This window comes from Sciurus carolinensis, chromosome 2 (assembly GCF_902686445.1).
Source record: "Sciurus carolinensis chromosome 2, mSciCar1.2, whole genome shotgun sequence".
Lineage (NCBI taxonomy): Eukaryota > Metazoa > Chordata > Mammalia > Rodentia > Sciuridae > Sciurus > Sciurus carolinensis.
This window is the reverse complement of record NC_062214.1, coordinates 69970867-69996565: the sequence shown is the minus strand read 5'-3', so window position 1 is coordinate 69996565 and position 25699 is coordinate 69970867. Positions and strand designations below refer to the sequence as shown.

General features: G+C 45.6%; 1 protein-coding gene across 3 annotated transcripts in view; it reads right to left on the bottom strand.

Annotated features, from left to right (window-relative positions):
• Positions 1-593: 593 nt before the first annotated feature.
• Positions 594-25699, bottom strand: part of Entrep2 (endosomal transmembrane epsin interactor 2) — a 450763-nt gene continuing 425657 nt past the window's right edge. For 2 of the 3 annotated variants that reach the window (XM_047540850.1, XM_047540851.1), the window contains 6 exons: positions 18769-18929; positions 18063-18198; positions 11236-11311; positions 6597-6824; positions 5130-5201; positions 594-4064 (listed from right to left, as the gene is read on the bottom strand). In XM_047540850.1, coding sequence (XP_047396806.1) covers positions 3748-4064; positions 5130-5201; positions 6597-6824; positions 11236-11311; positions 18063-18198; positions 18769-18929 — 990 coding nt within the window. In that variant the 3' untranslated portion in view covers positions 594-3747. The remainder of the gene's footprint in view (positions 4065-5129; positions 5202-6596; positions 6825-11235; positions 11312-18062; positions 18199-18768; positions 18930-25699) is intronic. The other variant, XM_047540852.1, reaches the window with a different exon arrangement.

The following is a 25699-nucleotide window of genomic DNA, read 5'->3' as shown; positions in this document are numbered from 1 at the left end:
GAGTCGAAAGCTCTGTGCCAAGGGAAAAAATAATGGTAGCCAGGGATAGCGCCATTCTGGGGAATGAAAAGATCCATCATCACCTGAGGAGAAGCAGGAGAGGGATTTCAGCTCAGGAAGCCCAAGGAACATTTCTGTGATGCCCAGAACAAGGCATGTGATGGGCTCCTGAGAGGAAGATGATGACTAGCAAATGACATGGGAGCATGACTCCCACCAAAATGATAAACATTCCAAAAAAAAAAAAAAAAAAAAAGAAGAAGAAGAAGAAGAAAAAAAACTTTGAGTCACAGGCCTGTATTCCTCCCAGAAGCCCTCAGGTGTTGCATCCATGGAGTGCAGCTGTGAGTCAGTGTGGGTGGGACCTGTGTGCCTGGGGTTGGGGGGGGCTTCCTTTTCCTCTTGAGCTCCTACAGGTCAAACTCTCCAGGGGCTCTGGGGAAGCACAGATGGACTGCTCTGGGTGCCTCCCACTCCCCAGCAGCTGTCAGGGAGCCCACCCCAAGCCCTCCAGACCCTGCTTTTGGCCAATGGTGCACACAGCCCTCAGCCTATCTCTGTACCAATTAGACCTCAGAGACACAGAGGCCAGAAATACTTTTTATTAAAACACGGGTCATTATTAAAACACCTTGAGGTACATTAAATAAATACAACCTTTTGAGTTGTACAAACAGGTCTCTGGTGGCTTGAAAACAATTTTCTATAAATTCTGCCTTAGCAGCGTCTGTGAGTTGATACAGCAGAGTGGGAAGAAAAGGAACATCCATCTGAAATAAGCTTTCTATTACATCATGGTTCACTGTAAGTGTTTAATTTGTGTAGTTATCTCCAGCTGAAGGAGACCTTGAGTCCTTGGGACTGATGCCCCCCCCTTGTTAGCCATAGAGTTGGGGTCCAAAGTTTGCCTGCCTCGTAATCCTCACACCCGCAGGCCAGGATTAAAGGTTGTGTTCTAGTAGCTGCCAGTCTCCTTTGGGTTCCTGCCTAGGATCCGGCCATACTGGAGTGGGGAAAGTAACCTCTTAAACAGCCATTCAGGCCTGTTCCAGATACCAAAACAGGAAACAGGAGAGGATAAGCTTCCAGGAGGGAAGGATGCACAGCAGGGGGCAGGAAACCAGCTCTTCTGTTGGCTGGGAGCCCACAGGCTGCCTGGAGGCTTGGGGTCCTGCTGCTGGAACTCCTAACACCAGAATGTTGCTGAGTCGGGGTCAATGGGCCCAGAGCTGAAGTTGCCAGCCATTCTCAAGTGGCTCTTACCAGCCCCTGTGCCTTCTGGGGATCGTTCCTGGAAGCCTGGAGCTCTGGCTTTCCCAGTGCTCATGTGGGTCAACCTAGTCCAGAGAGGATGGGCCAAGGAGGGTCCATCACCTCTAACAATCTTTCCATGAGGCCAAAGTGGCATCCAGTTGGATACAGTTTCTTCATCCACAAGATTAGAGTTCTGTGACAGCAAATACAGAACTAAGCATGAGTGGGTGTGTAGGTGGCATTTTCTGGACAATGTCTGGGACTGAAGGTTTTAGGGCGGCAGCGTCAGCCTATACATGAGGGGAGACACCACCTGAGGCAGGAGCCCCAAATGACAGATGACAAGGCCCTGCTGCAGAGAGGCAAAGTGAAGGACACAGAGCACCAGGGTGATTTGTCCCTTGGCTATGCTATAAAAATACTCTGGGGCTTAAGTCAGTGTTGTGGGACGTGGCCTGGACCTCAGTCAGACAGTAGCCAGGTCTGAGGTCTGCATGGTTTATCCCAGCCAGTGGCATGGCTCAGGGACACTGCTATGTAGACCCTCAATTCCCTACTGTCTGCCCTGCAAACAGGTAGTCCCCCTGCAGCTGGCTGTACTCTGGCTCACTTCAGGGACAATGAAAATACTGTTATTCCTGGGCTAAGACATCAGGATGTAAATACTTCACTTTGCCCATGGGCTCAGGGGAAGCCATTCTGAAAAACCATCAATTAACTTTACCTGCAAAGGGACTTGCTTTTGAGGACTTCAAAAGTCCTCACTTGAGAGAAATTAGAGATTTCCCATTTCATAGTCTGAATAAAGTGCTCATAAATTCATCTCTAGTATGTCTCTTGTGGAAAAGGAAGATTGCGTCAAAAGGCCTGATTTATGTATTTTGAGCTCTGTAACTTCAGGGAGGCAGCAACCAAGGACATTGGTAAAGCAGTCAAGCCATCAGTAGCTGACCCTGGCTGGGGGGTTCCTATACCATACTTGAGCTAGACCCCCCCTCCATCTACCCACTGCTCTACTTCCAAACACAAAGAAGTGCCCCCAGCACACTGGATTGGAGGGTTAGGGACTAAGGGGTGGGGGGCAAGGAATGAGAGATGTTGAGGGGGGTCCAAGGACAGGCACAGGCCATGGAGAATAGGAGGAGCTTCACAAGCTCCCTAGCCAGACACTGAGCAGTGGTAGGTGCTCTCTGGCCCATCCCCTGCATCTCCTGCACAGAGGTAAGGTTTTTGTCCAAAGCAGGGACCACTGGCCACAGCTGGGGGGGACTCCACAACCCTATGTGCTAATGACTACTGTTTTGTATGGTCCAGGTCCAGGTGTTTTCTGCGCAACAGAAAGTTCTTGTGATAGTGTTGCTGTAGGGCCATTGCTGGGAAGTGACTGCAGCTAATGTCAGAAAACAAGTGGCAGGAGTGGGGCAAAAAAGTCAAAGGTGCCCAAATTGGCCAAGGCAATTGAGCTGGACCCAAGCTGGGCTTGCCTGCTTCTGCATGAACAGCACAGTGGGAGCTCTCATGGAAATAAGTGATTCACAATGCATATTCTCTAATGCAGATGTGCCTGCTGCCACCTGGCTGGGGGAGGGACAGCTCTGGGTCATGAGAGTCCTGCCCTAGCAGGAGGTATACACATATGAGAAAGGGCCCCTGTGCCCCATCCGGGTCAGTCAGGTGAGCTTAGATACAAGGGGAAGGTGATTACTGTTATTTGTCTTCTCTGGTTTAAGGACAGGAGACCATGGAGAGCCAAGGGAGAAAGTAGGGATGGCAGCCCACAGGCAGAGGCCTAGCTGAGAGGCCCAGAAGACAAGCAGATGGTGGGTTCCTTAAAGCCTTTGCAATACCTTCCTACTTCCCAGGGGTGGCAGGGCCACCGTTAACCCTGTCACTATGTATTTGTTTGCACAATAGCTCTGTAGCCCTGTGAGCAAAGAGTTGGGCTCAGGGTACCATCTCTGCTGAAGTTACTTATTTCCTTTAAAAGGAAATAACAGGTCATAATAGGATAAAAGTTTCATTAAAGAGAGATACAGACCACATGGGAAAATTGTCCCATTATTTGACAACATCCTCTATCCACTTAATACTAAACCGTGTTGGGGATGGAGGAGAATCCTGCTTTCATGGCCCTGACTTGGAGGATATGTAGTGTCTCTAAGTGACATGAGGGTCACCTTTCACTGTATTGGCATTCATGTAATGCTGGTCAGGTGTTACATGCCTGATGAAACTAAGGACATGAGAATCATCATTCCAAAGTCCTGGAATAGGTAGCAAATGCAGTTCCCAAGAAGACCCTAGATCAGAGCCACCTCGAGAGACAGAATAACAGTTGCCACTTAGAGCACCCCAATACTCCTGGGTGTTCTCAACTTGTCCTCTCCCAAGCTGGGCTGAAGGCCCCTCTCAGTCAAGTATGGTATCTCTGGCAAGAAAAGGCTGTGCTTGATGCCAGGCCCATCAGTGTCCGCCTCCTGACTTCTGGTTGCTTCACAGCTGGTCCAGGACTCCAGCACCGAAGACGGCCTCCTCCACCGGGGGCTCCTCAGAGGTCACTGTGGAGCGGATGGTGCCCACCACATGCCGCACCTCTGGAGGGAGGGCACAGTGTGAGTGTTCCAAAAACTTAGCCACCAAAACCCTGGTGTCTGCATAGGCCTTGCTGTCCACTAAAGAGTGTGGCCGTACTTTTGAGACCATCTGTAAGGTCTCTGGCTTTGTCTGTTGGTCAGTTTTCCAGGTCCCTGGATCCCTGGAGGGTGAGAGCTGGTGCTGATAGGTAGCCATGACTGAGCGAGATGTGGAAACTAAAAATCAAGGGAAAAGATGCAATTTGAAAACAACCAGAAACAAAACCAACAAAAGGCATCTGTGAGTTCTTTAGAAAGCAAGAGAAATCATGCTGAGGACATGCTTGTTTCTGAACTGGAACCTAAGCATGCCCCTGCTTCCTGTGTCCCTCTCTGTATTCTCAGCCCAAGGTTAAGCTGGTGTTAACCTTGAGAGCTGCATCCTCCCAGAGTTGAGGGACTAGGGATGGGGGCCAGAATACAAGGTAAGCCAGGGAGACGAAGGGCAGGTGCTAGGCTTTGCCTCCCAGCCGGAATTGCTAAGCCAACGCCCTTCTCAGCCTTCCCCAGCTCCATGACCTTTCCCTCTGGGTCAGATCACTTGCTGTGCCAGAACTGTGGCACCTAGACACAGAGTCTACCTTAAAATCAGAGCTGGGGAGTGCCAGAGGGGCACGAGACCCTCTCCACCCTGCCAGTCACGGACAGCAGTCACCACCCAGGGTCCTTCCCCAACTGCCCTCCAGGTCAGGGGCTGGAGAAGTGAATCCACCCCCGACAGGGCTAACTGCTGACCACTCTGCATCATCCATAGAATAAGCATGGGTCAGGTGGCATCTCAGACACAACCAGGTCCAGGCAGTCAGCTGAGATCCACTCGTGGAGAACCACAACAAGGCCCAACTAGACCAATGGCTCTCTACATCATTCCAAGTAGACACATTCTGGATGGCCTGTTCTGGGGTCTTTTGGATGACAATGAGCAAGTCCAGGAATTAATTAAAATGAGAAAGTATAAAAATCCTCCAAATCAACTCCCTAATAATGTCATGAATAAAGTGATATAAGCAGTCATATGCATGTTAAATTATTCATAGCCCCAATACAGCTGCACAGAAATAGAGAGAGAGAGAGAGAGAGAGAGAGAGAGAGAGAGAGAGAGAGAGATATGAAAACACATTCCTGGGTGACATTGAGAGAAAGTGAATTTGAGGCAATGCAACTAAGGACCCAATACAACTAAGTCACACATACATTTCACAGCAGGTAGATGTCAAATATTTTAGGAAAGAAGCACCTCACCTGTCCCCAGAGCAGCCCGAGACAGTCTTGTTTCAAGGTCCTGGCTGCACGAGGCAGAGTGTGAAGAGGCATCTTAACCAGAAGAGAATTCAGTTTACACATGAAAGGGAAAAAGGAATTATTGATAAAACTGTCACAACCTCCCTATAGCTAACACATATATTTTAGATGCCAGAGAAGCAGAAACAAACCAGTCCACAGATGGAAGGGGAGCAGCCCTGCATCTCACCAGGCCCACTGAGGCTCTGGTGGTGTCCTCTCCCACCTGGAACCTACAACTGGCCTAATAGGAGCCTAGAACCCTTCATTGGAATTTCCTCTGAATCCACAAAGCACAAGCCTTCATACTGTGGAATAGAAGACGTCATATCTGGCCAAGAGGAACCAGAAGCAATAGGCTGGTGTGTGGGATGCAGAAAAGAAATGGTGATCATATTTTCTCTCAACCCCACCGTGAATGTCACAATTTGCAGAGCTTTAATTTCACTGAGGGGGAACAGGCCAAAGGAAGCCAGCAGAGGGCCACAGAACACACTCCTGAGTCCCTTCAAGTGCATGGGATTGTCCCCCAAACCTCAGTGAGTGACTGTGGACATGGAGGCTCAGGTGTTGGCCCTCACAGGGCAGAGGGAAGCTGAGAAACTCTGAATGAACTAGCAGTTCTGGACTTTTTCAGGAAATTCAGATGGAGCTTTCTCTATGCAAGCCAGCAACTACAACGGGGAGGGAAGCATAAAGAGCGATGGAGGGAACCCAATTCAAAAGTCTACAGGTGCAAAATAAGACATTTCAACCAGGAGGATGCTTCCAGGCAGTTCACTGTTGTGGATTCCTGGTTCCTTTTCAGGACTTCATTCTTCCCTGGCTGGCTGGACTCTAAGCTATTTGGGGGTTCACTGGACAAGAAAGGTGCAGTCACACTGGGACTTCTTCAGGTTCTTTCACATTCACTTTTGAAAATTTCCCAATTTTGATGGAACCATAGTCAAAAGGCACACCAATCTTTACTGGCAGAAATTATACAGCCCTCCGTAGCAACAAGGATGGGCATGGGTTCTTCCAAGTCAGGAAACATGAGACTTCTAAGGGAACTTGTGTGTAATGCCAATTCCAGGGTGGCTGGACACAGGGACAGTGTCTTACAGTCTTACAGCCCAGGCTGGTGCCCACTCACACAGTCAAACAGGATTCCATGCACACTCCAGATGAACATGGAAGACTACCAAGGGGGCCATAAAGTGCTGCTGAGAACAAACTTGGGTCTGCCCCAGACTCCAGACAGAGGACATGCAACTTACCCACAGACTTCACTTGTGGTTACCTGTCCTAGCCTGTACCTTGGCCCTTCCTGGACTCTGGAGCATGTGTGCAGCACTCATAGCTAACCCCAGAGTCGGGTGACTGCTGCTGGGCTCCCGTCATTCCAAGACACAACTTGGGAACACAGATGGGCTCAGTCAGCCGTACCTGCCTCACTGGATGCACAGGACGTAGGGTCACTGGCAGAGCGGGCCACACGCCCGGGACTTGGCTGTGCCTGCATGCTCACACCTGTAGCCTCCAGAGACATGTGGTGAGGCCCTGGGGTAGGTGGCAGAGGTGGTGAGGTGCCTGCAGTGTCATCGGGGGATGGGTGGCTCGGACCCAGTGAGGTTGCTCCCTCTGATGTTGGCAGGCTGGCGCTGCTAGCTGGCACTGCAAGAGAATGAGCACAGCATTAAGGCAAGCAGTCAGGACCACCTTGACAGGGATAGTATCTTCCCTTTAATCCCCAAACCTAAATAAACTCCGAAATCTTAGAAGCATGGAAACATTGAACCAGGTTGTCATATGCTGCCATATGACATATATGCTGATATTGAAAGTTAGGTGTTACCAGATGACCTTTCAAGGAACATTCCAGGAAGGAGATGGGAGGTACTCAGGTCCTCCACAACCCTCAAGAGACTAGAGGTCAGAGATCAGATACTTGGGTCATAAGGATGCTTGATGAGCAGGGTCTGTGGAAATGAGAATTCTGAGGGAGACCTGATACCCCAGCCAGGCCCTGGGGGCCTGAGAATCTGCCCACTCCAGATAGGGTGTCCAACCTGGGGCCTGGAATGCAGCCCCTGAGTCATAAAGGCAGGATAAACCCAACTCACACAACCTTAGTTCTCAAAGAAAGCCCTGGACCAGCAGCATCAACCTTACTTGGGAACAAGTCGAACCTGAAAACTTGGAGCAGGGGGTTCAGCTCAGTGGTAGGGTACTTGCCTAGCATATGTGAGGCCTTGGGTTCCATTCCCAGCACAACAACAAAACAAACAAAAAAACTAACAAACAAAAATAAGAAAGAAATTCAAACTTGTAGCCAAACAGAATCAGAGACTGCGGAGATGAGCTTGGCCATCCAGGTGAGAATAGGTCCTCCTTCAAAAGTGAATGCCCTTTAAACTAAGAACTGCTATTCTGGATGAGAAATAGGTAGGTCTGGGCTTCTGCCTCTTACCACTCCAAGGCTGGCATCCAGGGGCAGATCAGAGTCTATGTTCACAAGACCCCGCAGGACCTACATGAACATGAAAGCCCGAGCAGTGCTGATCTACCTCTTTGGGGGAGCGGGGGCACTGGGGCTTGGACCCAGGGGCATTTAAACACTGAACCATATTCCCAGACCTTTTTTTTTTTTATTTTTAATTTTGAGACAGGGTTTCACTGAGTTGCTTAAGGCCTCGCTTAGTGGCTGAGGCTGGCCTTGAACGTCCTCTACTTCCTGAGCCTCTGGGATTACAGCTGTGCACCACCATGCCCAACTCTACATTCTTCTTGAATTACCAGCTGTCTTCAAGGCTCCCTCTCAGCATTGGGGTACACACTACAAGGTGTGCAGCGTGCTTAAAAACACGTGGTTTGTGTCACAACAGCCTAGACTCCTCCAAGGAGGTTTTGGGGAGGTCTGTTCCTTCTACCCTTTTCTGTAGGTCCTGGATGGGGCCTGTGGGAGGCCTCTGTTTCTGCATGCTCCATGTTCTCCCATTGTCTATGACCTTGCCCCTTGCTGGAGCTTTTGGGACCATCTCCTGCTTAGTCCCCACTGCCCACGTATGAGGCAACACCATAGAAAGACATGGGCTTAGAGATGGAAGTCAAGAAGTCGGTCGTACAGTCATAAGATGTGGAGTTGGCTGGAAGATTCTAGGATATTCTTACTTAACCACTGTTGCCCTCTAGAAAAATGATTGGAGACAAGTAGTAGTCCTTTTGGGAAAATAGAAAAATATGAATAGTACCCCACACACTGTATAAAAAAATACCTTCAGGAAGATTAATCCTTTCGTTTTAAAGATACTACAAAAATAGTAAAAGAAAACATGAAAACAAATCTACAGCCTTGAAGTGGAGGCTTTGCAACATGGCAGAAACCCTGAAGGAAAAACTTGAAAACAAAGAAAACCCTGTAAACTTGCATATAGGATGAGATGTTGTTATCAGGGTTTCATGAAGCAGAAACTGAGGAGGTACAACTGTCACAGATAGTGACAAATTTTTTTTATAAATCTACAAAAAAAAAATCTCAAAAATAAAGGCACTACAAGAGAAAAATATCAATCAAAATCAGACCTATGCATGGGTAATAAGCATAAAAGGTTATAAACCTAGAAATTGTGTGTGAGTCTTTCACCTGGAAGAGTGACGATGGTCATCAGGAGTGACCATATCCTGAGGCCTCATATGCTGTTGGTGGGTATGTAAACTAGTAATACGACCTTTCCAGAATACAATTTAGCCAATATATTAAAATCTAAGATACATATTCCCTTGGACTCAGTAATTTCACTTCCAGGAATTTATTCCACGGCATAATTGAGCAAGTGCTCAAAGATGAGTAGATCACATAGAAGAAAAAAAAAACAACACTTTCGATGTCATTAGAAAATTTCAAACCCAGAAACTGTATTTATTAACCCAATCCAAATTCCATTTCAAAATTATGTTAATTCCATCATTCTAGCTGATTCCTCTTGATCTCAATTCCCTCAGTATCAGTGATAATCCACTGACTGGGTTTCTTAGGACAAATATGACCTAACTCTGAATACTCAGATTCACTAGAAACTTACAAGCCTGCAATAACAGTCCAGGACAGGCTCCTGCCGGAGATGGCAATGCTTGGTTTTGCCCACTCTCACCTGAAGTTGTGCTGTGGGCCTATTTGGATGACATCATAATCCTAGTGGACCTCTAATTTTTCACACAAAGACCACAAGCATTTTCTTAATTAATGTATAACAATGTATTTATCATATGCAACAGGGCTTTTTTACTCTTATTAATGGACTTCATTGTTCCCTGGGGTTTTCACTGTTATGAAAAATGTAAACAACGATCTTCATTTGTACTTTTCTTTGCTTACATTACTCCCCTAGGGCCGTTCCAGAATTGAGATCACTACACGTAAAAGTATAAACATTTTTGGCAAAGTATTTTGGATAAAGAGTCCTAAAAATGGGAGGTCTACATATTGGATGCCAGTAAGGACTATGGGTAGTGACTTCCCTGTGGCCCTGCCAGCATCCATTCCTTATCACTATTTTGTTGTTATAATAGATGAAAAAGTCCCTCCAATTAAAAAAAAAATAGTTCTAGAACTACTAAGTTTAGCAAGGTGGCAAGATACAAAGTCATCACACAAGAATGAATCACATCTGTATCACACAATCACACAGATGAACAATGAACAAGCAGAAAAACTATTGAAAACAATACCATTTACAATTACTCTAAAAATAATGAAATACTGGGGCTGGAGTTGTAACTCAGTGGTAGAGTGCTTGCCTAGCATGTGTGAGGCACTGGGTTCAGTCCACATAAAAATAGAGTAAAGGGGGCTGGGAGATAGCTCAGTTGGTAGAGTGCTTGCTTTGCAAGCATAAGGCCCTGGGTTCGATTCCCCAATATTGCCAAAAAAAAAAAAAAAAAAAAAAAAAAAAAAAAAAAAAAAAAATAGAGTAAAGGCATTGTGTCCATATAAAACTAAATTTTTTTTTAAATTTAAAAAATGAAAAACTTAAGAGTATAGTTGACTCTGTATCCAGGAGGTCTACCAACTGTGAATTTTTTTCAATTTTACTGTATACCTATAGACTTTTTCTCTTGTTCCTAAAAAATACAGTATAACAACTATTTACGCAAATTCACTTGGGTTGGATAAGTAATCTAGAAATGACCTAAAGTATATGGGATAATATGCACATGTTATGTGTAAATACTACACCATTTAAGTAAAGAACTTGAGCATCCTTGGATTTTAGTACCCAAGGGGAGTCCTGGAACCAATGCCACACTGCACACTTAACAAAACATGGACAGGATCTGTATGTTGAAAATTATAAAATGAGGATTAGAGACATTGTACATTTGAAGGCTTGGTGTAGGAAAGATGTCAATTCTTCCAAAATGACTCTAGGGGTTTGGTGCAGTTCTTATTGAAATCCCAGCAAGGATTTTTGAAGATACAGATAAGCGGATTCTAAAATCTGTGATGGAAAGTACAGACCCTAGAAGAGCTAAAACAATCTTAACTTGAAGGATCAAGTGGGGGTGCTACTCTGCCAGAGTTATGGTCATGAAGACAGTGTGGTGTTAGCAGAGGGACAGACACACAGATCAAAGACACAGGATAGAGAACCCAGAAATAGACCCAACACACTTAAGTCAAACTGAATTATTTTGCAACTAAGGTGCAAAAGTGAGAAATGGCCAGGAGCAACTGGACATGCAAAGGCCATAAAAACAATCTCAACCCAACCTCACTCCAACGCAGTAATTACTGATGGAATTATCTTTTCTGTAGCTAACCTGCTGGACCTATGTGCCCTCTGACTGCTTCCCAGAGAAAGCATGAGGTCTCCCAGGAACACTGACTTACCGGGTGAAGGTTAGAGAAAAAATGTGAAGAATTTATATAGTAATTAAGGGAAAAGACTACAGCAAATTCCACCCCTATAAAGAGTAAAAAATGGAGAGCAGGAGTGAGAAGTAAAGGAAAGAAGAAAACAGGAGAAAGAGACACATCTTCAAAAAATATAAACTTAGTGCTTCAGATACTAAAAGTTAACATTACCTGGTGTACTGAAGCCAGCAGTGGTGTTCGGGTCCCCAGAGCTGGACTCCGCCACCTGGTGATCAATGCTTGTAACCTTCAGCAAGAAACATAAAGCATCAAGGTGGTTCATCAGTGGGGCGTGGGACCACATCAGTCTCCAGTAACACAGTCAACCCTCTGTATCCACCCATTCCATAGATTCAACCAACCAGGGACTGAAAATATGTGGGGGTGGGTGGGGACTCCAGAAAGTTCCAGTAACTTGAAATTCTATGTACCAAGTACTATGCTGAATCCATGTGAGTAAAACAAGCAGGCATTGTGTTAGATGTTGTTAGTAATCTACAGATGATTGAAACTATGGCAGGTGTGTGGGTTATATGCAATTACTATACCGTTTTATCTAAGGGACTTGAGCATATGTGGATTTTGGTATCTGAGAGGCATATCCCCTGGAATCAATCCCCTATGGTTACTGAGGGATGACTATACAGATTGGCTTTAAAACTCACCTCCTAGCAAGAAGTATTAAGAGGCATGTACATACATATCCAGTATTCTCCCCTAAATTTATGAGATGGGGGTGTTGAAGTTGACCTTGATAAGGTCAAAGCCCATTTCTCTGACCTTTTGCAATAAGAGCACCATCCAAACCCTGGCACACCCTAGGCCTACTCACCTACCACTGAAGGGCACTGTTTGGGACCAACAAGGGACACATAGGATCCTCCAGAGTCACTGTGGGGCATGGGCCAGGGCCTGCCTTCACTTCCACTGCAATTCTCTCACTCACTTTGTCTCATCCTGGCTTTCACTCTAGGAAGAAGAAGGCCATAGGACAAATGGTCGCCAGACTCATCATGTTTCATGCTGGCAAGGTTTGGACATGAACTGAGCTGTAGAAAAATGGTCACATCCCAAATGAACTCTCAGACTCTTGCAAGCTGGCCTGTGCTCTCTTCCCTTTGGTCTCCTGCAAGATGAGGGAGAGATAGCTCTTAGGCTATCCTCCCTGCCTGGGTCTCAGGGTCCAGATCCAAACGGATGGTGTGCCAGTCTGAATGTGGACCCTGGTGGTAAGTAGCTATGTTCAATAGTCACCAAGCTTTGGCAGCTTTCTTCTTGGAATGACTCCTTTACTTCCCAGAGAGGCCTCAAGGAATAGGAGGAGGACAGTACAGGCCCCTCAGGTCTCCTGCCCTGTCCTCCTCTCTTCGTCCTCTGTGCAGCATGGTTTCCACGTTGGTGGGCACAGCTGTTCCATCCCTGTTCCAGGACATCCTGGCCCCTCACTGGCCTTGGGTTTGAATGTGCTGAACATGACTCACAAGGCACACGGGCACCACCATGCACCCCATGCTAGCTCAGAAAACAATTTCTGCCCTTGTGTTATTTTGGAATTGCTTTTGGGACACGCTTGCAAATAATGAGCTCTGGAGGAGGCTGGGGAAGGTGAGGCGAGCCCCTGTGGCTTGGTCCGATTCCAGCTCAGGTAATTACATTTCTGCCTCCCTTGTCCCCCACCATTTTCAATCAGATAGTTGATATTCTTCATCTCTCCTTTTTAAACCAGGCTGGCACTAAGGCAGGTGGCTCCAGCTGCAGCCTCTGCACCAACACAAAGGGTGTGAGTTGCTCCCCACCATGGTGGCTGGGAGGAGGGTTGGAAAGAGAGGGAAGACCAGAGAAGAGAGCTGCCTGAAAGAGGTGCCTAGAGGCTTCCTGGGACCCTATCACATAAGACGTCCTTTTAGCTCTCTCATACTGCTGGGGAGAGAATTGGGTGAGGAATAATTCACACCACCATTGGCATTCAACTTTTTCTTTCACTGTATTGCTATATGCCAATAACCAATTTTGGAAATCCCTGCCAGAATTCAGAATCTTCCACTAAATCCCACACACACACACACAAAAAAAAACAATGCCCTCAAGGTCTGTTTCATTCCATAACTCTCTTCCCATATCAAATTTTCTATTTGATTTGTGTATGTGTGGAGGTGAAAGGTAACTTAGAAACCTGCTGCCTGGAAGAAAAACAAAGAGCTTCCGGTAATAAAGAAATATAAATAAAACAAGAGAAATAAAATACACAGTGGGACAAGGTCAGGAGGAAATTGGATTCGTTTCATATTTTGCAGAAGCAGCACTTACTTCCCTCTGGCTCCCTGGATTCAAGAGCCAGAAAATTTAGTTTAGAGAGGAGACAGCTCCTGGGAGCACATCTATCACCTCTCAAAAGCAGAGTGCCAAGGGTTTAATTTGAATTTGGCCTTCCCTGATGTCAAAAGCCACCTTGCCACACTAAAGCTGTGGGGAAAATAGCTGTTCATTTCACACAGCATTGTCGATGAACTATGAAAGTAGAAGAGGGTAGACAGGAAATAAATTTGTGGCATGGAACTTAAGTTAAAATTTGAGTTCTGTGATAAAGGCTCATAAACAGAATTCCTTCAAGGAGGAGAGAGTAAGAGGGCCCATGAAAGACAGGCTGTGTGTATAACTTAAACTGGGACACTTCTGGACATGTATCACTTAATCTGGGACTTAGAAATCCTCAGATATGTGATTTTGACCAGTCATTGTAATTGAAAAATCAATTGGTATTTAGGCAAATCAATTAAGTTCCCCTTCATCTTCCTATTAGATAGCTCCATGACTAACACTGCAAGGAAATCCTGCCCTATTTCTGTAACGAGTTCCTCACTCCTGGGTGAGGTCAACTATCTAGTACCAGAATTATGAAGAGCTGTTATTTGGGGGCAATTATCAGCAATCATGGAAAATGTGAGTTACATACTCAAGGCAGTCTTTGAAGACACTGACTTTAAAATGTAGAGGTCATTTCCTTTGAACATATAACTAATAACTCAGGACTTTGGGTTGGTGTCTTGTGGCCTCATGCTCAGATTTCCCTTTTACCCACCATGCTGCCACCAAATTAGCTTTAAGCACCATTGTGTCATAAAACCAGACTCCAATCCTCAAAGATACTTTGATATTAGGGTGATAATGCCTGTACTCAGGCCATTTTGGTGACCTCCTTCATGTACCTGAAGCTCCCATACCAGCTCCTGGCCATCCCATCTTTGTGCCTTTGACATGACGTGCCCCCTGCCTTAATGCCCTTCCCTTTGTTCACACACACCCGACCCTACCCAGAAACCAGGCTCAATTCTCCCTTTGAAGTAGCAAATAAGTTTGCTTGTCCCTGTCTCATCACCGCATCAGCCTCTTATTTCCAGGAGGGAGGGAGTTCTTTCCAATCCCTGGTTCTATATTCCATGGAGTACTCATGGATGTAAATGGTCCCTGGAATGTGATCTTGTCATTTAAACAGGAACATCAATCAGAAAAATCCTCAATAACTTTCCTGCTGTAGAAAGAAATTCATTCTTTATGAGCTTGCTGAAGAATAAAATCTGGAACCACTGAAAAGAACATCATCACTACTGAAGACGCCAAAAGGGAATGTGTGTGACTGATCCATAGAGGGGAATAGGTCCAAACAAACATCCTTGATCAGGGTTGCTTTTCTTCCTCAATTAAAAATATCTTCTCAGATGTGTGTGGTGGTGCACACCTACAAACCCAGCTACTCAGGAGACTGAGGTGGGAGGATCACTTCAGCCCAGGAGCTCCAGGCCAGCCTGGGCAGCATAGCAAGCCTTCATCTAAAAGAAAAAAAAAAATCCCAGAAGTACCTATCTTTTCTCCTGCTCCCATACAGAGCCCAAACGGTGCTGCTTCACTCTTCTGTCACTCTGTCTTCCTCTCTTTATCTAAATGAGTACTGATAGGCAATTTATATGCCATTTGTCCTAACAAGAGGACACAATTAAACTCCTCCTTGCCCAGGGAGATGCTTGTGCTGTGAAGGGGGGCAGCTCCTTACTGTCTAGTCAGGGGGAATCGGCCACCCCAGAGGAGGGGGCAGCTGGCAGTACAGCCTTCCCTCTGTGGACGGTAATGGGTTTCATTGACTTCTAGACTCCTGGAGATGTTTGTGGAATTGAAAAGTGCTCCTAGAGCATGGGGTCAAATAGAATTGGCCTGTGGGCTGCAGCGGCCCCTTGATCACCAGATGCTGTCCTGCTCTCACATGGGGCGGGCCGTGAGAGAGGCCACACAGACAGACACTTGCCTGGGCTGTTTCTGCAGTTAATGTTTGCGTAAGCACTTACGAGCTAGAGGTTTTTGAGCTAACACAAGCTGACGTGAGACAAGGCTTTGACCTTAAAATGCTTAAAATGCTTCTCACCAAAGTTCTATGAGAGAAATTTCAACATACACAATTTCCAGTAGTTTTGGAGAACGGTGTCATATAGGTCTTAGAACCAGTATTGTCATCCTCCAGTATATTCTATTTGTCCAAGAATGTCACACTCAAATCAAAATTCCTTCCAGCATTCAGGGGCCTTGAAAAGCTAGGGATGGGGCTCCTGGACAGGGTTCTTATTGTTGGAAAGCACAGGACTCTGAGCAGGGCAGCATGCCCAGTCCTGTCACTTTCCACCAGGGAATGCACATGGGATTATGAATCACTCCACCCAGTCATCCCTTCTGGAAATAGGACTCACAGCTGACAAAAGGGAGGATAAGGAAGCTGGCCAAGTCTTCCCAGCATGGAGCTGCAATTCTGTGATGGTAGCAAGCAGGCTTGTGGTATGGAGCAGAGGATGGCAGAGTTGCCCACCCTTCTTTGAGGCAGCTGGGGAGAATCACATAACCCTGTGCACTTATGGGGTTTCCAGTGGTGCCTGCCACCCTGTCTGGTGCCCCTGCTGGTTACAAGGCACAGTTGTTCATCTGCATGCCTCATTCAGTTTTCCCCTCTTGCCTTCCTGGGGAAATGCCCTCCATTGAGGGCCCTGCCCTGGCCCCACTGCCTACTCCTCTAGATCTTTCATATCACTTTGGTGACATCCTCAAGGCCTTATGCCCATATTCCCCTCTAAGAATCATCCATCTTCTTTTTAGCAAACATCTTGTGATAGTGATGTATTCCATTTCTCCAGGTGGGCCCCTGCATCTGCAGGAGCTGAGACCTTGTTTGGAATGCAAATTCTTAGCACACCCTCCTCCCCCAACCATCTAGTGACTTAGAAACCCTGGGGATGGGCTCAGCCATCAGGATTTGATTGACAAGTCCTTGGAGGACTAGAATGCCCACTGGAATCTAAAAACCAAGACCCATACCTTCCTACCCCTCCTCATGTCCCATCCACACCTCTACCCAGTGTAAATCGGCTGCTGCCACTACCCTATCAATACTGCTCCTGCTGAGGTCACCAGATGGCCAGGTGGACTCAAGGGTTCAGTCTTTTAAAGCCTCTGGGGAGCCCCAGTCCATCCCTTCTTTGTGAATTGCTGTTTCCTGCAAATCCAGGCTTTGTGGGAGCCCCATGCAGTGCTTTGCCTGCTCTGCAGCCTGACCTGTGGGTGGGGGCCTTTTGACTACAATATGCAATGGTGTCATTCTGTAGGCCTCTCCCTCTCCTTGGACATCCACCTCATTTACAGGCCTCAGTGACCCATCTCTGTGGCTAAGTTTGCTATCGTTAAAGTTCTAAATTACAGATCCTACTGCCTGGTGGGCACCCACTCAAATGTTCTGATGACCCTGGAATCCAGTGAATCACCTGGATATCCATGTCACACTCATCTGAGACTCATTCTGAGTAGCCTCCTGTTTCCTGGGTAGGTCATTCTCTCCCTCCCTTCTTCCAAGCCTTTGCACAGACTGTTCCTTCTCCCAATGGCATTCCCAGCCCTCTCCCTGCCCTTCCCTACCTCCTACCCATATTTTCTGAACTCTCAGATTCCTCCCTGGACCCTGCCCAGGTACAGGACAGGTGCCTCTGACAAGTGGCCTGAAGTGTACTGAATGCTGAAGATAGTTATCACAGCCAACAGTCTTCACTGATATTTATTTGAATTATTTTTTTATCATAAGTAGAAGATAAATCACATCAGGAACACAGAAACCCATTCAGCTTTAAAGAAAAAAGTTTAGGAGAATATACACAACTGCAAATTCAGGAATTTCAGGGTCATGCTTTGCCTTCTCAATAAAGAATCCTGTTTCCTTAGGCAGCGCTCACACCACTGGTTTTACTATGGACACAGGCAGGCTGAAATCCTTGGCCCAGTCTACGACTGCCGTGTGCACACTGCTGAGCCACTTGGGGCATTTCAGGCACCATCTCTTGTGCCAGGGTGGGCACGGGCTCCTGAGGTCATCCCGATACTAAGATGGCCTGTCAAAAGTCACCCTGAAGGAGAGTCTCTATAGCAAATATTGTCCCCTACAATTCCCAAGAGTAGAAATACTCTTGATTCCACTAGGCACAGAGTAGGCATATCTAGTCTTCTTTTCCCACCACCACTGGCCTACCAAAGATGACCTCTCCTAATGGAAATGACTGTCTTTGAGGATTGTGGGGCTGAACTGGCTGCTTTTTCAACCACAGAGATTCCTCAGAGTTGACACCTCCTTGGTCAGTGAATGACATAATGTCTGATACCACTGCCTGTTCTATGTAGGTATGGGCCATCAGGATAACCAAGAGCAGGGACGAGAGCTTGGGATGATACAAGGTAGGTCTTCTTCTCTGAATCTATCACTTCACCAATAGCCCAGGCTAAGAAGACCAGCATTCTTCAGATTTTAAAAAAGGCTTAAATTGATACAGATGAACACAGTAGGACAGGGAGACAGGACAGTCATGGATGTTAATCATGCCTTCCACTGGGTCCCAGGCCCAGTGCTTCCTGAGGACAGACCAGGGATGTTTCCCTGAGCATTTCCATGGGAACTGGCCTGCCTGCATCCCTGGCCTTACCTGGCTGGCAGGAGTCTGGCCCACCACGGCCTCGTATGGTGGGGGGAGCTCAGCAGGGTACAGCATGCCAGGGCTGTTGATGGCAACATCATATAAAGCACTGAATGGAGAGGAAGCAAAGTCCAGGTGGAGGCCCCTGAAAAGGCAGAAGCGTCTGTCACACTGTCATTCTCTGAGGAAACAGCCCCAACTGCTGACAATTTTCCCAAAGCAATCAGAACACCGATTGTCAAGGTTTCTCCTCATCCCACACTTGTCATGTTTGACAAATAAAAGCCTGAATCACTGGGCAATTTTAACTTTTGTTTTTCTTTTGGAAAGACATCCACGTTTTCAATGAACTCTATGGCCCTGTCTATTAAAATAATCAGACAGTTGATGAAATCTTTAATTAAATTTTATATGATCTATGAATAACTAAACATTTTGTACATCATGAGAACATAATAGAGCAACTCCTATCTGCCTGTGTTTTCTTTTTGGTGACATTGCAAAGATACCAATAGAAATGTTCTATTTCAAAGATACTTCTCCTTCTACACTTCACTGCCTATTTTCTCATCAAAAATGCTTTCCTAGGCTTGCTCTTTGTTCTGCTCAATGTGTCTCCTGAAGGTGAGCTGGCCATTTCAACTTTCTCCTCCCCAGGACGGCTTCCTGTCCTGGTGCTTTGGCATTCATACGGGGCATCGGCAGGTAGACCAACCTCTGGACCTCGACTGAGGGTGTACAGGTGTACTCAGGAGGGTAGTAGGGTGGAGGTGGAAGTGGGGGGATGAACTCGTCGAAATCCAGCGTCTGATGGAGAACTGTGCCATGGGGAGTCACACAGGCAGGGTTGGCAGAATGCGACCTTTGTGGAAAGAACTGGAAAACAGAATCAGAATTATTTGGGACATCTTGTGTGGCTTGTGTCTAATTAAGTTAATTATACATAAGCTTTAATGATCAGTGTGGAATGTCTGTAATTTAATTTGTCAAGCCATAGCTGCTAAACACATACTTTAAAAGGATTGCTTTGCTCCTCATATCTCCCCTTGGAAGCCTCATTATGTCGGTTTCCATGTTGTTATGTGGAGTGCTCTGCTGCACTTCTTTTGGAGAAAAAAAATACCATCTGGGAAGTCATTAATATCATCCTTACCACCAATTCTGGCTTCTGTGATTTTACTACTCAAAGTCTGTAGTCAAATAATTTAACAATTTAACAATTAAAACAATTTAACAGCACTTCCCAAAGCATGTTCATGAGACAATGCTAAACCCTCAAGATGCACCCACACCAAACTCATATGGTGAAATAAATGTGGGAAGAGCTCCATATGTATGCTCTTCTCAGAACCCTGTAACATGCATTAATGTGTTAAAGGTCCTGATAAGGCTTGTGTTGAAAAATTCACTTCACTGTTTAATCCTTTAACCCAACATTTCTCAAGTATTTCATTACAGGCCTCATGAGACACAAAATATCTATTACATTTTCCAGTTCCAGAGACTCTGTATGCCCTGTGAAAAATTGCACTGAGGAAGAAGAGACTCCCTTCATGAACTCCAGAACATTCTTGAGGAAACCCTGAACAGTGAACTGTTACTTAAACAAACTGAGCAAAACTCAAAATGAATGCTACCTGCCTGGTTTACATTTCTTAAGTAACTGCTTCTCTTTTCACCCTCAGGTCACCAGAGGTCACCTGTGGCATAGAGATGCCTGAAACATTGCTCCATTTATCTCAATGGAGAGTCTATAGGTGCAAAAGACCTTGGGTTGAGGAGGTTCCATGCTCTGGGACTACCTACTGCATGGCATGTGAAGTAAGGAAAGGGACAGGGTGTAGGGGTCAGAACACAGAGTCACCTGTATACAGTCAAGCACAGAAACTCCTTTAGAAAACAATGAAGTCACCAAACAATGTAGGAACCTGGGTTCTACAAAGTGTTCATGAAGAACATGACTTCTGAATGATCCTTGAAAGACAGGTAGGTTTCAAGGGGAGGGGTTAAGAAGGTACTTAAGATCAAGGACAGTCATAAGTCAGTGAAGGATGTGTTTCAGAATAGCAAATAGATAAGGCTCTACAAGTCAATTCTTAATTATGGGTACTCAAGGGAGCCAGAGAGGGTGTTGGAGCTGGGGAACAGCTTGATTGAAGCTGTGAGGCTGTAAGTGCCTTCTGGTACCAGAGGTAGGGTGTGCTGGAATTGATAGAGGTCAGGACATCAGAACATTTTTGCACTAGTACAGGTAAGGTCAAAATCCTGATATGGTCAAGTGCTGCAAAATTAGCATGCTCTGGGTGGATGCAGAAAGATCGGTGGCTGTGACTGAACTTGTAACGCATGGGATTAAAAATGGTTCCTGTGGGTTTTTCTAACCACGGAGCACATTCCCTTACCTTTCCAGCTTGTTCTGACCCACAACTAAGTTTGTTTAATTGTCTGAAATGGAGGTGAATCACTAGCTCTGAGCAGCTGAACATGCATTTGTTGTTTTTTGCCATGGGAAGCTGTTAATCCTTATGCTTAGTGTGCAAAGGCCGAACAGCTTGAATGAGGGCAAATGTCCATGAGGTATAACAAGGAAATACTTCAAATTAGTCTCTATCAGGAATTAAGAAAATCAATAACATACTCAAGAAAAACTAAGGAAATACAAAAGTCAAAACACTTGTCTCTTAATACCCTAAGTCCACCAGACATGGGAACAAGCAGCATTTTCAGGAAAGGTGGGAGCTCCAGACAATTCCATTAGCAGGTTTAAGTGACTGGATGTTGCCAGACACTAGAGGCTTTATGACTATTAAAGGACAGACTCTGGGGTTGGGAGGTAGTTCAGTGGTAGAGCACTTGCCTAGCATATGCCAGGCCCTGGGTTCAGTTCCAAGTACCACCAAATGAATCAAAATCAAAAAACCAGACTCTGCATCAGTTTTAAGCTCCAGACCCCCATTCAAGGGGTGTACTGCTGGCCCCATCTTCATGGAAGAATCTCAGACTGGACTTGTTTCAAAGGGACACTTTTGCCTTGGCTCTTCATCCTCCCCAGCAAGAAGGCTACAAGTCTCACTTGTCCTCTTCCCTCTCTTCCCACTATCAGTGTTTGTTTAATGAGGTTAGGATATGCCTTGCTGCCCAAGGTCACCAGCTCCGTCCTTTGTTTTGTGATGATGGGGCTGGAATCCCACAGACTACATTTCCCAGGCTCACTTGCCAGCTAGGCTTTGTCAATAGGGGGTGCTGGAGGGAGCCAAGAGGAGGCAGCAGGAAGGAAGTCCCTGTAGTCCTCCCTCCCTCCTTCCCTTCTGTCCTCCTCCCTCTGGGGTGTGAAAGCTGCTTTGGTTTGTGTGACCTCAGCATCCCCTTTAGTTCATTCAGTCTTCCTAGGTAACATGCTCCTTGTATTAACTACAGAAATGCCAAGGGCAACTTCTCTTCCCGTCAGGGGCCACTTGTGTTTCGTCCAACAGTGGATTCTAGCTTGGGACATCTGCTGCATGGACAGTCAGGCACCTCCTCACTGTGGTGCCTCTGCAAAACTCCTGTCCATCTTCCTCTGTAGAAGCAGTGGACTTATCTCTCTGCTTTGCTTTTCTGCCTCTAGAATTCAGTCTCCATCCTGCTTACAGAGCTATTTTTCAACCAGTCAGTTCAATGCCTTTGAAAACTCTTGTGAATGAGACCCTTGCTCACTGAATCCCATGAAGTTTCCAGCTTCCTAACCAACCAATGCCAAAGAACAAAACAAAAACAAACAAACAAACAAACAAACCCTCACTCTGAACAAATCTGTCTCATCTCTACCCTAAACACCAAACACATTTTGTTCCCACTTCCTGGCTCCCTAGCTCCCTTTCACCTGGCAACTTGCCAGTCATCTTTCAGGATCAGGCAGAAATGCCTGCAACCCTGGAAAGCCCATTGGTCAGCCCACATCTCCCACACCTGCCTGTGTACTATGCTCTGAGACCTCACATGGGCACATTTATTGCCAGGTATAAAATGTGATTCTGCATCTGGAGGTGGTGGGCAAAATAGGGACCAAGTTATCTCTTCTATTGCAGGTGGTTCTGCTTGCCCTGGGTCATCTGGCCCATATGGTCACAAAGATCCTCCTGATATCTACATCTCTTGCTCCCAAGGCTGTCACTCACATCAAAGGAACAAGCATTTGAGATCCTATCATTCTGTATTCTCTGGGGAGAGGGATCCCAGAACACTCCTATGCTATTCTTCCAGACATGCCTGGAAGTGAGGGGAGATCAGAATTGAACTACCTGGCTTGGGCAGCTTCCTAAGGTCCACAACACAGAGCCCCTCTAATTTGGTTCCATCCACACAGCCTAGCATCTGGGATCTGAGGGAAAGCACAAAGAGGTCAAGGGCCTCAGACTGGATATCAGAGGGCTGGTCTTCATATCCTGTGTCCATTGAGGGCCCACGTGACAGACAGCATATTACTGACCCTGTGAATTTCAGTCCCCTTTGCCTGACCCCATGGGGACCTGAAAGGGCCATTCCAAGAAACATCATTTCTCAGTCACAGACCTACATAATAGTGTCATGTAGCTTAAACAAAGGCTCCTCTCATAAGTACTAGCTCTTCTGTCCCCATTCCTCCATCTCCTTTCATGGGGGTATCAAGGAAGGCAGAGTAGATCAGCAGGGGCCTAAAGACACAGGCCTGGGATTTCCAGGAACTCTTTGACATTCTGAAAAATCTCTTTCCCTCCAAGCTCCAGGTTGTGTCTGTGCACCTGCCTTTACTTACCAGCCTGGCTCCTGACCCACAGCTACCCTCCCTGCTTCACCAGGGAGCAGAGAAACCTCCCCCAGCCTTCCCACTGCATTCTGATTCCTTTGAGATTTTCCAGAAAGACTAAGAGATACAGGGGTAAAGCCTTCTTCCTCTACCCTCCCTTAGGTTTACTAGAAATAGCAGAATTATTACTACAATGAGAATTTTTGTAATTGACTCCTTATTACCAACTCCCCAGATAAACTGGTGCTCTTCCTCTGTGCTCCAGACTCTGGGATGACACCTGCATACCCTATGGCTCCCTGGTCCTGCTGCTTGCTGCTACCCCTCATCCCCCAGGCTAGTTCCATGCCAGTCAGGGCCCTGCGCATGCCTTCCTACACAGGGAAAGGTCAGTTTCAGATAATACTGCATAATGACATATGGATGCAGGCAGAAAAAGCTGCTTGTCCTAAGAAAACCAACCTGAATACTTTAGAAAGACTTGAAAAATAAAAGTAGCTAAGCAGAAATTGCTGCCAAATTAGGTCTTGGCAAGGCAGTTCTAAGACAGTGAGGAGAATCAAAAAAAAAATCACAAAATATCTAAGAATGTTCTGCACTCAAACTGCTTCCCATGGTTCACCCCACTTTAAAAGAATTGAACCTGGAAATCACAAATCATGCAATTTTCATGAAGTTTATGCAAGAAATACAACCTGACACAGCAAGCGGATCTATGACCAAAGGAAAGATCACGGCCCCAAATCTCAAGACTGGCAGACAAATGCTCAAAGCATATTTAAAGTCATGTGTACATCATTTGCTGAATATCTGCTTTAACTAGTTGCTTAGAATAATCAGTTGCCCTTTGGTGCTGGTCTGGTAGATCAGTATCATCTGCTACTGAACCCAGGATTAAAGGATGGTGACTTTAGGTCCAAGCAGCTGCAGCCTGCAATGGAGTGAATGGAAAAGATACTGGTGAGCATGGGGGGGGGTTATGTTCCCAAGTGGCCTGCACCCATACCAACTCTGTGCCCACATTTACCACATTATCACAACTGTGGAAGGCACATTCCCCATGCAGTTTCTAAAGGAGTTCTACTTTATAAGACACAAGCTTAGAGGTGAGAATACGTGACAATAATAAAAGATGAAGTGAACAAGCCAGTGACTGATAGAGATGCATGTTATAGCAGAAGATCTTCCTGAGGCTAAAGTGGTTGTCAATGAAGGAAGTGGGGAGGAAAATAATGTGATGGAAAAATGGAAAAAATGAGATTGTATTTAAAAATAAAACTAAAAAAAATTATAGTGTAGACACTTAGGAGGTAAAAAGCCTTTTCTGCTAAATTATATCAATAAACTGAATTGTATAATCAGATGATCTATTGCCACACTCAGCTTCATCAATTCTGACAGTAGGCATAATACTACATTTCATGTACATATATATTTATCATGTTAGTTTCAACAACTATTAATTATCCCAAAATGCTGATCCATACAAATAAGAAAGGAGTTATGGGTTCTTTGGATGACTATTTCTCAGAGTCCTACATTCTTAACAGCACTGAACATATAGCAAGATATGATATGTCTGCTGACTAATCAAACGAATGAATGAGTCAATGAATGCAAGGGCAAACAAGTGAATAAAAAATAGGTGAATATATCAAGTCATTGACACAAATCTGGGACTCTCCTGAGAAATTGTTATAGCTAGAATTGTGTTTTGTTGCATAAGCTGTTAACATATGAGCCACGGTAGAATTCACAACTGGGGTCTCCACTGCCAACATTCAGGAGCAGTGAGAGTGTTGGGAAGTGGCAGTGAGAGTCCAGGCCCACAGGTGGTGCAGGATGCCAGGCCCACATAGCTGCCCTGTGGGGCAAAACAGTAGGAAGTACTCCTTCTATGGAAGCCAGAGACCCAGGACAGAGCCACAGCTTGGCAAGAGACTGGCTTTCATTCCCTCAGTCCAACCTCCCTGTGCTGTTCAACAAGATGCTGGAGAAGGGCAGTGGGAACTGGGGCCATGGGTCAGGAGTATCACACAGTTTCTTTCTGAGAAAAGAAATTGGCATTCGCTTATCAGGAAGGGATGGCAAGGGGCCTTCTGCACACCAGCTCACAGTACCCTCCTCCAACAATGCTCTCATCATCAAGTAGTGCCCCTCACTTTGAAGGTCTCAGGTAAAAACAACATCAGAATAATGGGAAACAAGAGTTACAGCTGAGCGCCCCAAATGAAAATTCGGTCAGAATGAAGGTGTCAAAATAGGGAGAGATAAAGAACACAGAAATAGTGGTAAGCTGTACATGCTAGATAAAGTTAAAAAGGGGAAATAAATGGAAATGTGATGGGATGCTGTGATTTAAAGATTAAAGATAATTGAAATAGACCACACCATGGGAAAAACCTGAAGGATGGATCTAAACATTTTAAATTACCTCAGGAAAACCCAGAAGTTGGCTGTGGTGTAAGAAAAGGGGGAAGTGAATATACTCCAAAGGAAGGAGAGGGTAAGAAAAAAGTCAGGCTTGTGAAAGTATAAAAAAAAAAAAAAAAAAACCAATACTGAAGGATGCCAATAAATGTCTTCCTTTTGGGTACCAGTAGTTGATTGGTAAATGAACAACAACCACCACTAACAGGTATTGCAGGACTCCCCTGCAAACACACACACACACACACACACACACACACACACACACAGTACATTTTATTTTAACTTATGTCCAATGCACGCAAATTTTATTTCAACATATTTAACATAAACTTTGTCCACATAACATCAATTATATATGGACAAATTCCTATAAAGATGCAAACGCCAAGACATTCTCAAGAAGGACAAAAAATGTGACAAAGAGACTGAATTGATAATAATAATAATA